This window comes from Phodopus roborovskii, unplaced genomic scaffold, assembly GCF_943737965.1.
Source record: "Phodopus roborovskii unplaced genomic scaffold, PHOROB, whole genome shotgun sequence".
In the NCBI taxonomy this organism is placed as follows: Eukaryota; Metazoa; Chordata; class Mammalia; order Rodentia; family Cricetidae; genus Phodopus; species Phodopus roborovskii.
Window position 1 is genome coordinate 21,873,876 of NW_026125059.1, and position 17,605 is coordinate 21,891,480.

At 42.7% G+C, this 17,605-nt stretch overlaps 1 protein-coding gene across 1 annotated transcript in view; it reads right to left on the reverse strand.

Annotated features, from left to right (window-relative positions):
* Positions 1 to 17,605, reverse strand: part of Phf20 (PHD finger protein 20) — a 99,175-nt gene that overhangs the window by 34,034 nt on the left and 47,536 nt on the right. Inside the window, exons 4-6 of the mRNA XM_051188153.1 lie at positions 16,516 to 16,600; positions 5,658 to 5,737; positions 2,381 to 2,768 (exon numbers count right to left, since the gene is read on the reverse strand). Coding sequence (XP_051044110.1) covers positions 2,381 to 2,768; positions 5,658 to 5,737; positions 16,516 to 16,600 — 553 coding nt within the window. The remainder of the gene's footprint in view (positions 1 to 2,380; positions 2,769 to 5,657; positions 5,738 to 16,515; positions 16,601 to 17,605) is intronic.

A 17,605-nucleotide genomic window follows, 5' to 3' on the forward strand; every position in this document is an offset into this window, starting at 1 on the left:
TCCACCTAAAAGATTTAACATATAGTCAATATAAAAACATATATATTGAGAGAGGGCTACAGGTGTAACTTAATAGGAGACACAGTACTTGTTTATCATGCAAAAGGCCCTGGGATTGATCCCCAGCGCTGACAATTAAAAAATAAATAAATAAAAGGGGAGCTGATGGTGGTGCAGACCTTTAATTTCAACAGGTAGAGGTAGGAGGATTTCTCAGTTCAAGGACAGTCTAATCTACAGAGCAAGTTAAGTTCCAAAACAGCCAGGGCTATGCAAAGAAACCCTGTCTCAAAAAACAAAGAAAAGGGGACTTTTTACACACACTCTCTCTCTCTCTCTCTCTCTCTCTCTCTCTCTCTCTCTCTCTCTCTCTCTCTCTCTCTGTGTGTGTGTGTGTGTGTGTGTGTGTGTGTGTGCGCGCGCGTGAGATATGTATTTTCCTCTGCATGTATGTGAGTGAATGCAAGCCCCTGCATATCACAGCAAGTATGGAGATCAGATGACAATCCAGGGAATCGGTCCTTTCCTTAAACCTTGAAACAGGGTCTCTTTAGCTATTCCTTGCTGTGCCTGGCCCACAAGCTTCCAATGACTCCTGGGACGGGTAATCTAGGATTACAGACATGCATTACAGTGTCTAGCCCTCATGTGGGATTGGCAGAGCCAAACTGAGGTTAGCAGGCATATGCAACAAGGGCTTTACCCAGCCTTTCTTTCTTATTTTCTTGGGAGGTGTTCATATTTCATCTGAAGACATCAGACTATTATCTAGTTTCCTATAAAATTAGAACCCAGATATGAGAAGAATGTACTACTACATACATTCACCTGAATGAAGTAACTTAAGGTAGACTTTTTCCACTGGGTATCAATGAGTGGGCTGTTATTCTAGTTTTGAAAAAATACATTTTATGTCAAATTATATATTTTAAATTATCAGCTGCTTAAACTTGTATTTTAAAAAAGTTATTGTGGGCTAGGGATGTAGCTCAGTGGTAAAGCATGTGTTTATAATGTACAAAGCTATGTGTTCCCAGTCCAATTAAAAACAAAAACCACAAATTATAAATGTTGCTTGAAAATGTGATGGGGCTTACAGTTTTTCTTTCTTTTTAGATTTATTTATTATGTATAAAGTGTTCTGTCCGCATGTTTCCCTGCAGGCTGGAAGAGGGCACCAGATCTCATTACAGATGGTTGTGAGCTACCATGTGGTTACTGAGAATTGAACTCAGGACCTCTGGAAGACCAGCTGGTCTTCTCTCCAGCTCCCGGGTTCACAGTTTCTCACTGTTTATGCAGAGAATACACAAAGAAGAAAGTCTAAAACCACAAATGCACTCAGTCATGGGTGGGCTCCATCTAGACATCCAGGGGAGGGTTCTTCCTGCCGTCAAATCACCTGAAGAATGAATGTCTGGCTTGACAAGAACTCAAAATGTGTTTCATTCTTGGTTATTCTAGAAGAATTCCAAACTTATACTTCCTTTTTCTTTTCTTTAATCCTGGCTTTTTGAGGTAATGTTTCATTCTAGCATGGGCTGACCTGGAACTCACTATGGAGCCCAGGCTAGCCTTGAACTCATGGCAATCCCCTACCTCAGAATTTATACTTCCTTTAAATAAAGAGTATTATTCTCTAAATCTATACTGGATCCTTAACTCTTATGAATGTAATTAACCAAATTATCTTTTTATTTAGACTGAAATTTTTCTATCCACAAACATCTTTTAAAAGCTCAATGTTTTTTGAGGCAGGGTCTCAATATCACGTAGGTTCAAGAAGCCCCAGCTAGTCTTGAACTAATGACCCTCCTGCTTCCACTTCCAAGTGTTACTGGAAGTGGTGTAAGCCACAATGCCCACTAAGGGCTCAATTTCAAAATGTAGTCTTGCCTCCAGCTCTAATGTTTTTGGACCCTGCTCCCTTAGGGGCTCGTGTTTGTATGTGTTTGTTTGGGGTACTAAGGCCTGAACCCAGGGTCTCATGCAGGCTCAAAGTGTCCCCTACTGCTACCTGGTGCCTTCAGCCCCTGCCGTCTCAGATCCCTGTTGTCTCCCTTCTGCGGTGTCTGCCCACTAGGATGTTATTTCCTCAGACAGAGGTCCCATAAGCAGGCATGAGGAGGATGCCTCAGTTCCCTTGGCTCTTCCAGGGAGGGATGGGGTAAACACCCCAGAAGCTCAGCCATGGCCACACTCCCCAACATGTTCACCTGGACACACACCTCACTGAAATTCAGCTCCACCGGCATGATCTGTTTTCAGGTCACAAGCAAGTCACAAACATGAAGACTGAAGTACAGAAGGTATAAAGAGCCACAAAAGCCACAGAAGAACACTGGCATCGCCCACTGCAGAGCCCGCTTGGGAAACTCACCAGTAGGAGCTATGGAAGGGGGTCTGCCTCGTTTTCTTTTTGGCTCCTTCAGGTTCTCTTGTGGACTCTTCACAAGGTCATTTTCGGGCTTCTTTTCCACCTGGACATCCCCAGAGTACTCCCTGTCGTTCTCTGAAATGTTCTCCTTGTCCTCCTTCTCGTTCTTGGGAAGGCTTTTCTCAGACACTTTGCCCTTTTCTGCACAGGTCAGCTTCCCTTCTTTGTCAGGCTGTTTGGGCCGCTTCTCTGTCTTGAAGGCTTTCTCTGCTTTGTCTTTCTTCACATTGACCGTGGCTTTTCTCTGCTCTTTAAACTTCTCTCGTTTCTCAGAAGATGATGAAAGACTTTTGTGATCTGTTTCTTTAGGCCTAGCATTACCCACAATATTCTAAAATGAGCAAAATAGCGATGAAACACTTTGTGATTACTTGCAAATACAAAATCAGGAGGATGCTTGCACATTTATGCAGACAATGAAGACACTAAGAGAACACAGGCCAGGTCACACGATGCAAAGCACCAGGAGAGTATCTGAGCTTTGAGAAGAGTATCTGAGAACCAACCCTGCATTTAAACACAGCTGTCAGTCTCAATCATTGAGAGACTCTGTGGTCTCCCTTACTATGACGAGGAGCCACATGAGACTAGTTAAAGGGATGTTAACTAGCAACAGCGGGAACCTTGACTGGAAGCAGCGTTTCTACAGAAGTGTTCTAACCTTCTTATCCAGGGCTTTTCAGAGGCCCAGTGTACACTGCTGCCCAGTTTTATTTAGAAAAAACCAACTAGTAACTGGAGGCTTAACAGGAACACTGTTCTGAATGTCCAAGTCAGACCAGCTTCCTTTCTGGGTAAGGGCTGTGCTCACTCCAGCAAGCCACTTACTGGGTTCCTGAGCTGGTGGGTATATTCTCCATTGAAATGTAGTATTGCTTCTAATTTGTTAATAAATTACTTTAAAATTCATTCTAAAATCTTGTGTCTTAGTGTGACTGTCTCCTAATAAAGTTGACTCTGAGAGTTAGAATTTCTAAGACTATAATTTAGTTTATTTATGTATGACTCCCTCTTCTACAATCTTGAGCAGAGCAGAGATCTAACTCCATAGTATGTTCACTGGGGATTCCTAGTGCGCGTGCACGCACGCACATACACTCAGGACACATTGATTGCTCCCGAAGCAGGAAAGGAACCCTTAAGTGCTTGGCAGCCAAAGATAAATTTGTCCCACAGGTAAAGCTATAAACAGTGAGACTTTTTTTTTTTTTTTCTAAAGTCTCATTACTATTCTGAAAAGAGCCAGACACAATTAACAGAAGTACCTAGCTGCACCCCTTTCTAGAAGGGGATGATATCAGTTCAGATCAAGACTTCAAAGTTCCTACTTCTAAACTGAAGTGAATTTCCAGAAATAGAGTTTGCTAACAGAATAACCAGATGTCATAGTTGGGTACAAACACCCTGATACACACTCATAAAGGAGCCATGTAAGGGATAACTACATGCATACTGCAGAATTCTGTGAACTTACAGCTGTAACTTCAGAGGACAAAGGCGCTTTGGGCAATGTTATATTGTTAAAAGAACAAGCTCTAGACAGTAGCATGCACTAGACTCTAATTTTGGAAACAACACACGCGTATAACAACACTGAACCAGCAGGACAGACACAAAGTGTCAAACACAAAACAAGCAGAAGCCCTTCATCTGAATAGGGTGGTTTTGCTTTCCAGATTTTCTACAAGTGAATATTTTTTTATAAACTCAGAAAATTAAATGTAAATCAAGTATAAATTAACAAAACATTTAGAGTAACGAGCTTCTATAGTAAAAATTTCACCTATTCCAATATTGTCTAAAAAGAACTTGAGTCAAAGGAATACAGCATCTTGGCAGGTAAGTGTAGGGGTATCCATCTGTCTGTCTGTGTCTGTGTGTGTGTGGGGAGTCCATCTAAACACGAATGTCTTGGAGCTACCAGTCTGTCTTGGTGACCTGCTGGGAGTGAGGTAAGGTGACACTCAGAAGCAGCTGGGAACTGAGAAGGAAATCGCTTATAAATCTCCCTCAGTAAGGCCCCACCTCAGGCCACATTCAATTTACTGAGTAAAAGTTAAACTCTATGGGGTTCATGGCTCACACCTACATTCCCAGGACCTGGAAGGTGAGGCAGAAGATCACCATGAGTTAGAGGACAACCTGGGCCAGAGAGAGAGAGACTGCCCCAAAATACATTTTCTTGTTTTTCATTTTTTCAAAAAGTTGGATGTTTGTTATCAGGAGCTGTGGGGTCTCAGGACCTATCTATCTACCAATACCATGCAAATTCATATCTCAGTTCTTCTGCCTGTATCAACTGATTCCACAAAACTCCACAACAAGCATGTCAAATTTAAGACCAAATTAGCACAGTCAAGTTCACATGCAGTTTCTTAGATGCTGGAGAAGAAAGAATCAAACATCTGGGCAAAACATCAGCAGTTTCTCAGAGTTCTCTAGAGGAAAACCAGCAGAGGCAAAAATGTTCCTGAGGCACCTTCAAAGTTCTCCTATCTTCAGTGAAATCTGTGCCAAGTAGAAGCACCTCATCATCACAAGAAAAGGTCCAACCGGTCACAGCATCCACAGTCCCATTTCCACCCAAGGGAGGGACCAGTGAGGATGTCTTGGAACTAAAACCTTTGGCTAACTTGCTTCAGCTATCTCATCAGAAACACCAACACATAAACGTTGGTTTGATTATAACATGAGGAGGAAAGAGTCTAGATGGAGAGAAACATAAGCAAAGTATTTCGGAACGTTTCAGAGGTCTGGGGCTGTATTTCCAGGAGCAGAACTCAGGCCCTAATGCTCAGGCACATCTAGCTTACGTGGCTGCCAAATACACAGCAAGGGAAAGCATAAGCTAGCAAGTCATGGTCCTCAGTCGTGTCAGGAACACGGCTAGACAAGGAGGTGTTCAAACTCCCTGTGTTGGGCGAGGGGACAGGAATAGGGGAAATGGGATAGAGACAGAACACTTGAAAAAGAGATGAGAAAAACAGAAATCAAACAATGGGGACTGGACTCAGTATTTTCAAAGAAGAAAATCTGTGTTAAAAGGAAAGGACAAATGTTATACAACTTCTGAGAACTTGTGTTATTACTTTCTGGTGAAGCTGTCAGATGGAGGAAATAAAGACTTGTCATCATGAACACATGTAATGTCTTTATTTGAGAAACAAAAGTACAATGTTAGCATAGTTCAGAACACAAAGCACAAAACCACATTTCTCACCTGATCTTTGGAAAAAGCTTTGACATGAATATGTTTGACAGTTTGAACTACTCCATCATAAAATTTCACAGTGTAAGTACCTAAAATTCAAGAAGATATGATTTTAACTTGCTGTTTCATGAAAGCAGCAACTTTTAAAGAATACACACAAAGGAGCACCAAATACAACAAATGTATGTGTGTTTTTAAAAAACAAAAGGTTTAAGAATCACACTGAGTGCAGACTCACAGTGGCACAATAGCTATTTAGCATGTGCAAGATCCTAAGTTCAATTCCTAGCACACACACAAAAGCAAATTTAGCTTCCTAGTTATTGGTCAGATTGGTTTGCTTTTTACCTATGCAATTCAAAATCTACTTTAAAATTTTTATGCTGCTTCATTAAAATAAAAATTATGTACACTGAATTTGAGCCAAGGGGGAAAAAAAGAACAGTAAAACTATTAAAAATCAAGAAAAATACACTTACTAATTCCTTGGTGAATGATGTTTGCAATTTAATTTTTACTTAATTTTTCTGTCTAGAAGGGCAGTAATCAAGATTTTTAGAGCATGTATGAACCTTAAAAATCTGTGGACCTGTCTTGGCCAAAATGCTAAATGCCGGTTGGCAGTTGTTCAAAAGAAATCCTGTGAAATAATTAAAGCTAGACTCCCATACAATCTGGGTGTGTGTGTTTGCGGATGTCTTGGTGCTGGCGATTGAACCCAGGGCCTTATACATGCTAACCTCTCAATCAAATCCCCACCAGCGCAGTGACTCACTACTTACCCACTAAAATACCTGTAACATTTCCATCTCCTCTTATTTTTTAATAAAATTTCTTTTAAGATCATGTAGTTGAAAATTGCAGTTTTATGCTGTTGCTGGTTCTCATCAACTCGCAAGTTGTTTGTTTTTTGAGACAGGGTCTCATAATGTAACTCAAACTAGCCTGGCCCACACTGTGTAGCAGGGGTAGGCTTGATTTCACAGCTACTAATCTACCACAACCTCCTGTGAGCTGGGATTCCAAGCATAGGTCACCATGTCCAGCTCCATCTCCACACTATAACAGAAGTGTTTTCCTACCTAGAATGTTCCACTCAGTGAGCCTCAAACAGCCAACTCAAATGACAGACCACTAACAGTTCTGCAAAAGCTTCCTGGCTTCTCAGCTACTTGCCAGTTCCCTCTGCTCTGAAATCCTCATTTGTCACCTGCAGAAATTCATATTTTCAGAGCTACTGGGAGAAAGACTCCTGAGTCAATGAAAGGTCTTCAAGATCAGAACATGTCTCAACTTCTTTCTCACACAGTACACAGCACACAACAGCCCAGAGCTTTAAGCTACCACACCAGTGACATCAGCAATTCCTGAGAAGTGCAGTTCACCAGCCCTACGGAGATACCGGCTGGGCACACATGAGTTTTTACCAAGTCCTACAGATGATTCTGATGTCATAACCCTAAGAAAAAACCCCGAAGGCAATTGGCAGCTACCTATGAACTTTTATTCCAGACCATTAGCAATCAAACAGATGTCAACACCACAGAAGGAATCTGTCTAGCAACCTATTAGAACACAAAGGCAGGCTTGGCCAAGTAAAACAGCAGCAGTTAGAGTCAAACTATGACAAGGAAACCTGGAAAAGAAGGCATAACCATTCTCTACAGAAGTGGCACAGCAAATAACTTCCTTTCTTAGCAAATGTTTAGGCTCCTGTCCTTCCCTGCCTAATCCATGAGGGCAGAAGAGCAGCTGCTATGGAGCGCTAAACAGATCTTTCTGTGTCTTTGGGGTTTTAAGATTTTTTTAATTTTTTATTATTTTTCTTTATTTCTATTTTACGCTTATTGATGTTTTGCCTGTGTATATATCTGTATACCACATTTTGCAGTGCCTGAGAGGCCAGAAGAGGGTGTCAGATCCCCTGGAACTGTAGTTGTGAGCCACCATGTGTTGCTGTAAATCAAACCTAGGTCCTCAGAAAGAGCAAGCAATTCATTAACCACTGAGCCATCTCTCCATCCTTCCTTCTGGTTTTTTGTGTTCTATTTTTGTGGGGGTGGGTCGGGTTTTCTTGTTTGTTTATTGCTGTTTGAGATAAGGTCTTATTCTGTAGCCTAAGCTGGCCATGGACTTACCAGGTAGCTGAGGATGACCTCAAATTCATCATGATTCTCCTGCCTCAGTCTCACCATTGCTGGGAATATGGACAAGCAGTGATGCTATATTCAACTTTTGAAAACTTCTCAAGGGCTAGGGAGATGGCTCAGTGAAGGCTCCCAGTACTGAGGTGAAAAAGACCAACCCCAGCAGCCTAGAACCACAGCACTTAGCTACCCACAGGGAGATACTTGGAGCTTGCTGGCCAGTTACTGTAGCCAAATCATCAAGTTCTAGCTCCAGATAAGGTGGTAAGCACAGGGTTGTGGGTAGAGATATGTACAGACAAACACATATACTAAACAAGCAAGCAAATAAAGACTTGTCAAGCAACATGGTACAATGTATCTTTGGCTACCTGGAGACAAAGCTGAGGGATGGCAGTGTCAAGACCAAGCTCTCCTTCAGTATTTTTTAGATTCAGTTTAAGTTCATGTGTTAATGCATTTACTATTTTATCCACAGAGACCAAAAGGGGGCACACTGGATATGCCGATACTACAAACAGTTGTGAACCACCATATGGATACGGGGGATCAAACCCAAGTCTCCTAGAAAAGCAGCTTAACTGCTGAGCTGTCCCTCCAGCCCACTCCTTCCATCTTAAATACTCAGTGTGCCAGAAAGCCACCCACGACTATACTGTTCACAAAGAAAACTCAGTTACCTTACAAAGAAACAGTCGGCCAATGTGGTGGCTCACACCTTTAATCCTAGCACTCAGGAGGCAGAGTCTCTGAGTTCAAGGCCAGTCTGATCTACAGAGGGAGTTCCAGGACAGTCAGAGCTATACAGAGAAACCGACATGTATCTACACTTGGGAGCCTGAGACAGGAGAATTGTCTTGAGTTCTAGATCTTGAGTTCTAGACCAGTCTGAGATATAGTGTGATAGACTGACTCAAAAAGGGAGTGAGGGCTGGGAGGGGGAGGGTGGGGAGGGGGTGTGTGTGTGTGTGTGTGTGCGCGCGCCGTTTTTAGAGATATTTTCAAGCTCTAAAAGTAGTAGAAGAATGGACCATCATTTTCAGCTGTTTGGGGTTCATTCTGAAGTTAACTCTCCCAGATGGCAGAATCCTTACATGAGAGAGACTCCAATTGCACATCAAACATAAGACAGAACTTAAAGCTAAGAATAACACCTTATCCCTCCAATCATAGCATTCAGTAGACTGACAAGCCCAAGCCCAAGCCCCAGCCTGGGATAACAATAAACAAAAAACCAAAAAAAAAAAAAAAAAAAAAAAAAAAAAAAAGAGCTAGAATTAAAACCCACACCTGCCTGCTGAACTCTGCCCAGTACTTTCCTATTGCCCATTGCTCAAGCCCTGATGCTCAAGTCCAAACTACAGATCCAGAACACAATCTGGCCACTATGAAATAGCCCAAGCTCTGGCCAAAGGTTTGGAGGCCCCATTGCTACATAGCAATCAATATCCATCCCACTCCTGACCCTTTTGACATCCAAAGGAATATGAGCCATCATCTTGAAACCTCCTCCAGTACTTACATCAAACACAGCTAACAAATGCCTCAGAGGCATGACAACGGCCTAGGCCCACTTCTGAAGCAACGCCCCAAATCTATTTTCAGGATGTTTATGTAGAATTTAAAAGAACATTTTCCCGGGGGCTGGAGAGTGGTTAAGAACAGACACTGCTCTTCTAGAAGTTCTGAGATAGGTTCCCAGCATCCCCATCAGGTGGCTCACACTGTCTGTAACTCTAGTTCCAACAGATACGACACTCTTTTCTGGACTCTGCATGCATACACACACAATAAAAAAATGTTTAAAGAACATTTCCCCATGTAATCCCTCCATTGGTGGCTGATAATAGAATGCTGTGCTGGCCACAAGTCACATCTAACAGGTAACATGTAAATATATGTGACAGAAATAAAACATAAATAAATATATCCTGGCTGAGGATATAGCTCAGTGGTATAGCACATGTGCAGTATTCAGAAGGCTGAATAGCGCCCTAATAACAACCAAAACAATGTAGCCTGCCCTATCTCCTCTAACCTGACAGCAAGGCTAAGTGCCTTGGTTAGCTTAAGCAGCCCTTATCAGTGCCTGGTCAAACAAAGGAAGGTCTTGCAGCCCTCTGTGGCTAAGAACTCAGCACGCTGTCAGATGACCTTTGAAGCCATCAGAATGCAGAATGCAGAACAGGCTGAGAACCCAGCTACAGCTAGCTGCTCTTCAAGCTTTCCTTCTCTAAGGCCTAGACAGCCAGTTCCAGGTCAGCCAGAGCTAACCAGTAGTGAGAGCCAGTCAAAAAAAAAAACAAAACAAAAATGACATGTTTTCCCACCAGGTATGGTGGCCCACGAACTCAGGAAGAGGGAAGATAAGGTTAGCAGGTCTGAAAGCATCCACAGAAGTACCGGGGCATCTGAATACAAGACATGCACCCACAGAAGAACTTTCCTTTCCTAAGCCTTTTCCACTGAGCTATTTTACATACTGGCCTTGTTTTCTGCCACAGAAAATTTCCCAAATCACTCAACATGAACTATATGCCCAGCCTTTTTACTATTTAAGACAGGCTTTCACTAAGTTCCCCAGTGTAAGAAACAAATTGTTATGGTCCACTTCAGTATGCAGGGTGCTTAGAGTTCATTAGTTAGGGATAAATAAGGCAGGAGGCATCTCTGTCTTAAAGTTTAGAGGTGGAAAGCTACAGGTTTGTTGCTATATAACTGTACACATGATCAGAAAATGGAGCAGGCACTCTTAAGCCTTAAATCATCCAATAGACAAGGCTTTGTGACCTTAACCAGTAAGACAGGTAATTGGGGGAAGGGGTCCTGGCCTAGAAGAAAAGACTTGGAAACAGATTGCGGTCATTTTTGCCTTTTCTCTATGCTGATGTCCCTTTTTGTGTAATTGTATGTTAAAAACTGCTTTGCTTTCACTAGTCTTATAAATTTATTATCTTATTTCTAACAGCAGGCTGGCCTTGAACTATGATCCTCCTGCCTCAGTATCTTGAATAGCTGAGACCTGTACCAAGCCTAGCTTCCCTCTCTGATTCTAACTGCTCAAATGGGTCCTGATCAAGAACAGCAAATGGTCATTACTTCTTCACAGGACCAAGCAACCAGGGCCTGTCTCCCAATCAGGGTTCCCAAGACACCACTAAGTACTAAAAGGCCAAACCACCTACCTACCAGGCATATCCAACCCACAGCACACAAATACCATGTAGCCAAGGATAGCAACAAGAAAATATAAACTTATTTAATAATTGTACACTCTTATGAGTTTAAAAAATAATAATCTCCTGTTGGGGCTGAGACATCATGAGATTATTGTTTTTTGGACTCTATGATGAGCTGTGCAGATGACTAAGTCATGTTGTCAAGTCAAAGCCAGGCATGGTGGCACATACATTTAATCCCAGCATTTAAGAAGCAGCATCAGGTAGATCTCTGTGAGTTCCAGGCCATTCTGATTTACATAGGAAGTTCCAGGCCTATCTTAGATAGATAGATGGATAGATGGATGGATAGATAGACAGACAGACAGACAGACAGACAGACAGGGCACACTTGACACCTTCCCTGGCATGAGATCAGTGAACACCAGGCATACTAGATGTGGTAGTTTGAATGTAAAGGGCCCCCCATAGTCTCAGACACACTATGAGGAGGTCTGGCTTTGTTGGAGTGGCCATGGCCTTGCTGGAGGAAGTGTGTCACTGAGGGGGTGGGCTTTGAGATTTCTTATACTCATGATACCTGCAAGATGTAGGACTCTCAGCTAACCCAGCACAGCTGCCTGCACACTGCCACAGTCCCCACTATGAAAATAATGGACTGAACCTCTGAAACTCTAAGTAAGCCCTCTCAATTATTGTTTTCTTTGTAAGAATTGCTGTGGTCATAGTGTGTCTTCACAGCAACACAAACTTAACTAAGACACTGGACAACTTGTGGCCTTTCAGGAAAATCCAGCTGACAGGCTCTAGAGAGGCAGGCTTGAACTACAGAAATACAGTTCAGCAACTCTAGAGCCTCACAGACCTCAAACCTCAGCTCTATTTATGCACTTTGCATTCATTTATGATCATTTTCTCCAGAGTTTAATTTCTCACCTATAAAATGGGGACGAGTTTGATGATAATAACCTTTCTACATCTTCGTGAAGATTAGATGAGATAAATGTGCAAATTCCACTAGATATAATGGCACAGACACAGCACAAGGTGAAGCAAGAAAGTCATGAGTTCTAGGCCAACCAAGGCTACATAGTGAGATCCAGTCTTAAAAGCAACAAAGTGGGGAAATAGCTTAGCATAGAGACTGACACAGAGAAAAAGACCAATAAGTGGCTCTAATTATCACCACCACCAAGTCACTTTGAAAGAAGAGTACCGTTAACTCCTGCCATGGACAACATAATGAGAATGAAGTCAGATCCTGTACATGTGGGCCTCAGTCTTCCTTTTATTTTCCTCTCTACAAAGCTATTTACAAGGTACCAACCTCCCCACACTCCAAATGCAGGTTCAGTGACAGCATAAAAAAAATTCAGAAAAGAACTGCTCTGCAGAGACTTGAGACCATTTCCACAGCATTTCCTGTTATACACAAGCTCCAGGCATTGGCCCAAAATAGACTGAACTGGAGGAAAGGGGAGCATGTGACCTAGAAATATGCATTTAATTAGGAAGAGAACTTGCTTAATGCACTCATCCTTAATCCTAGCACTTCGGAAGCAGCAACACAAGGAATGAGTGCTTCATGTTGAGGCCAGCCTGTTCTACATAGCAAGTCCCAGGCCAGCCTGGGCAGCTAGGATCAACATGAAGGAACAATTACCAGTGTTTGTTGCAAATGCTAACCACTTGTAGTTTCCTCAGTGAGAAAGCCTAGGGTGTTCCACTGAGGCACAGAACCCTGGCAGTCACATGGCTCTCTGATTTCCCTGAATAAAGAGCGGAAATGGTGGGCATGGCATTACACACTAGTAACACAACTCCTAGGGAGTCTAAGGCAGAAGAAGCACTAAATCCAAAAATCCAAGATCAGCCTCAGCAACCAGATTTTATCTCAAGGGGGGGAAATGTTTCAAAAAGGAGCCAATAGGCCCAGACAAGAGCCAAGGTCAGCTCACCAAATATAGATGGACACACACACACAGGGGGGGGGGGGAGGGAGGGAGGAAGAGAGAGAGAGAGAGAGAGAGAGAGAGGGAGAGAGGGAGAGAGAGAGAGAGAGCCTACAGAGAGCTGGGGGTCTAATTACATGGTTACTGAGTAAGGCTGCTTCCAGCTAAATGAGATTCTTTTTCCACTGCCAAAGAACCAATAAAAAGCTGGGCATGTGGCCCCATCTGTAATCTAAGCACCTGGGAGACTGATACAGGAGGATTGCTATGAGCTCAAGGCCAGCAATGGCTGCACAGTTAAGAACAGGCCAGCCAGGACTATGGAATAATATCCTAATTAAAAAACAAAATAACAAGCAGGTGTGGTGAAAGGGTTTTATAGTCTCAGCACTCTAAAGGTGGAGGCAGCAGAATCACAGTCAAGGGCATCCTCAGCTACACAGGCATCTGTCTGCTCAAAGGAACAAAAAACCCCAAAGACCCACTTTACTGTCCTCCCTCTCTTCCAAGTGTTAAGCAATTTCCCTAAGGCGCTCCTGAGTTGTTATTCAGGGTTGATTAATCATGCCAGATTCCCCTTAATAGTAGCTGCTGCCGCCTGCTCTGTGCACAGTCCCCACAATCTGCTGAGACAACAATGCTCAGCTTCAGCAAAACCTTTAGTCCCAGCACTCGGGAGGCAGAGGCAGGCGAATGCCTTTGAGTTTGAAGTCAGTGTGCTCTAGAGAGCTAGTTCCAGGACAGTCAGGGCTAAACAGAAAACCTCTGTCTCAAAAAACAAACAAAAACAACAAAAAAGAGTTAAACCAAATATGAACTCGCAAACTGTCGTTCACTGTATTCGCTTCCTCTTACCAGCATGAGCTAGGCAGAGTAGCTTGGAGGAAGTCAAAGGGCACCTGGCAGCAGACACCTCCTCCTCACAGGGCCATGTAACTACTGAGAAAACCAACTGAGGAAGGTAGGAAGGTAGGAAGAAAAAGAAAGTCAAGGGCTCAGTGATAGAGCAAATCCTGGCATGCATGAAGCCTTAGGTTTGTTCAATGCCCAGCCCCCAAAACCAAAGAGAAAGATGGACAAAGGAGAGGAGAAGAGAGGGAGTTGGGGGCAGGATGCTGCATGCCTGTAATCCCAGCATTTGGGAGGCTGAGACTGGAGAAGTAAACAGGTCCCAGAACCAGGCCTGCTCTCAAAACATAACAAGACAAACAAGCCCACAAGTCCTAGACTGAAGCAGCATGAAGGGCCGCTCACCTATTTATTCTGTCAGACCCAAGAATATAAACTAATCCCAAGACAGCACCTAAGAATCAGCGGACTGGAGGACAGCTCACGGGAAGAGAAATCCTTGTTTTCACTTCCAAACTAAGCACAGATCTCAACTCCCACAAAGGCCAGCTTTCCCAGCATGACTTCTAATCTCCCACTTCAGGGTTTAGCCTACTCCACATCCTCTCACCCTCTTCCAATGAATCTCAAGAACCAGCAGGGCTGGTAGCACAATATAAACAGGCCAGGACAGAAATCCCCACTCAGTCTCCATGTCCTGCAATTATGTAGTTGCTCCAGCTTAAAAGCCATTTAAAACTGCTAGTTAGCTATAGCCAATAACGTAGCCAATGATCTTCGTTCCTTAATTACTTCAAAAATTTTCCCCAGCAACCCCACACCCTTCTCATCCTTATTAGGATTGTCTGCACCAACCCACCCCTAAACTATATCCTCTAGCCCCATCAGATACTGGCTTCATTCTGCCTTATTAGGGCTTCTGGTTGTTGTCATATGCCAAGCTCAGGACTCTGCAAATACTAGACATAAACTGTCTGTTCCTAAGACTTTTGTGACATCTATGAAGCCACCCCTTACTCTTCTAAGAGATCACTCCCCCACCACTACCCCAAAGCTCCTAAAATCCTCTTCCTCCATCTGCCCTTCCCTTGCCCTTGTGCATCTGATCCCAATCACTCTATTCCAATTCTATCCCCTATGGCTTGGCCATCTCGGGAATGAAAGATGCTCCCTGCTAGCTGAAGCCCCAAATTTTTATCCCAGCTGCAGGGCTGAAGGTCCCCCAATAAAGCACCTCCAATGCATGGGGAGGGGAGGAGAGAACATGACTTCCCCAGCACTAATCACCCAATAGGCCATTTATGAACCTAAAGAACACATGACTACAAAAGCCAGTAAACAAAGAAAGGCAATCTTGAAAACAAGAATCTGGAGAGGCAGAATGCCTCTTGACCTAATCATGTATGTTTCCGGGAGGACTTACAGTGGTTTAATAGGTGAGCTTCCCCCCCAAACAAGCTGTCTGTTGATAAGATATATGTGAAAACCACTAATCAGAGATGTTATTTTAAACATGGGCATATATATATATCATAATTTAAGGAAAGATGGAATTATCCAAATGGGCTTTATGTGAACTGGAAAATCAGTAATTGCTTAGATAGCTCAAAAGATGGAAGCTCACTTTAGAGGTTTCTTTAGACAATGTCAACCACTGTCAGAAAAAATTTAATCATCCCATCCCAACGCTTGGCAGAGTACTAATAAACAGCTAACTAAATAACTTCATGGAATGAAAGACCAATATGGGCCAGGCATGGTGTGCATGACTTTAATCCCAGCACAGGAGGCAGAAGCAAACAGGGATCTCTATGAATTCTAGGCCAAGTGGGTTTACAAAGTGAGTTCCAGGCCAGCCAAGGCTTCATAGTAAGACTCTGTCTCAAAAAACAACAACAAAAGGGCAATGTGGGTTGTTGTTGGTTTTCTGTTCTGTTTTGTTTTATTCTTCCTTCCTCTTGCAGTGCTTTGGATTGGTTCAGAGTCCCATGCATACTAGGCCAGTCTCTATCACTAAAATATATCCTCAACCTCTTGACCTGACACAGCAGAGCCCTGATTGGCCAAAGCATTCACTCCAGAGATCTGTGCCACAGCACAGACATCCTGCTGGGACATGCTAAGGAAAATAAATCACATGGACCCAAAGTCCCTTCTGATCATGCCAACTACTCCCCATACCACTTCCTTGCACTTAAAAAAAAAAAAAAATGCATCTTTTTGGATCAAAAAGTCCCTGCCCTGTCTTCCCATGTTAAAAAACTCTAGCAAGGAAACCATGGTCAGGGTTCAGCATTCCAGCACCTCAATTTACACCCTTGCATCCACAAAGCATAGTTTCAAATGTTTGTTGATGGCCATTTAATTTGTAAGCTGTTCATTAGTAAATATAATAAAAAATAGTATTTATTTCACCAAAATATCAAGAAGTTCTAGACAGAAAGGACCCACAGACTTCTTGCCACAGTCCACTGTGAATGGTTGAGAAAATGACTGAAATTTAGTAGCAAAGAATTAATTCCCTTCCGCTCTTTTATTTCTGATGCTGGGGATTGAACCTAGGCCAAATCCATCCTCCATATCCAGCTTTCTTTCCATTTATAATCTCCTCCTACTGACAGGCATATTAACTTGAAAAAAAAATTATTTCTAGGCAATAAATACTGATACACTCTCAAATACTCATATTGTAAAATTCCCCTAAGAAGTGTTAAAAATAAACGCAACTGTAACACCTTACCATCCTTGTTCACAGCAGTGACTTTAGCTGAATAAAATCGACAGTCAGACCAGCAAGCAAGCACTTGCTCGTTTATTTTAAATTCCTATAAAAAAAAAAAAAAAAAGTAAATGTTTGGTTACCAACTAAATGCCATAGGGTGCACATTATAGCACTATTCACAAAAGCAGCTGGGAGTGTAGAGGTAAGGAAGGCTGGTATGGTGTTGAAAACCAGGAGTCCTAGTACTAGGGACACCAAGGCAGGAGGATCAGGGGTGTGAGTGAGGCCAGCAATGGCCACACAGAAAAATTCTTTCTCAAAAATGAACAAAGGGCTGGCAAGATGGCTAAGTGGATAAAGGCAAGGGCTGCCAGGCCTGACAACCTGAGTTCTATCCTTGGGACACGCATTCTAGAACAAGGAGCAACTCCTGCAAGTTGTCCTCTGACATCAAAACCAGTGCACACATACTAAATAAATAAATGAGTAAATTAAATAAAAATAATTAACAAATTAAGAGAAAACATAGGTTAGTTAAGATAACTCAGCAGGTTAAGGCACCTAACCTCAAGCCCAACAACCTAATCAATCCTGAGGACCCACATATAGAAAAAACCAACTCCTGAATGTTTTTTTGCACGTTTACCCAAACCAATATCATTTTAATTAAAAAGCAGTAACACTTGGGGCTGAATAGAGGGCTCAGCAGTTATCAGGACTGAGACTTGTTGGGTCTGAGCACCCATGTGAAAGCTCAAAACTATCTTAACTATTTCCAGGGGATCCAACACTCTTTTGGCCTCTTCAGCACAAACACACACACATAGTACTTATATACACATGCAGGCAAACACTCATATCAGAACATATTTTATGAGAGCTTACCTGAATGTATGCATATGTACACACACACACACACACACACACACACACACACACACACACACACACACACCCCAGACCAACAAGAGTGGATTAGAATGCTACTGGGATACAAGATGATTCTGGGGGCTAGAGAGATGGCTCAGAGGTTAAGTGCACTGACTGTTCTTCTAGAGGTTCTAAGTTCAATTCCCAGCAACCACATGATGGCTCACAACCATCTGTA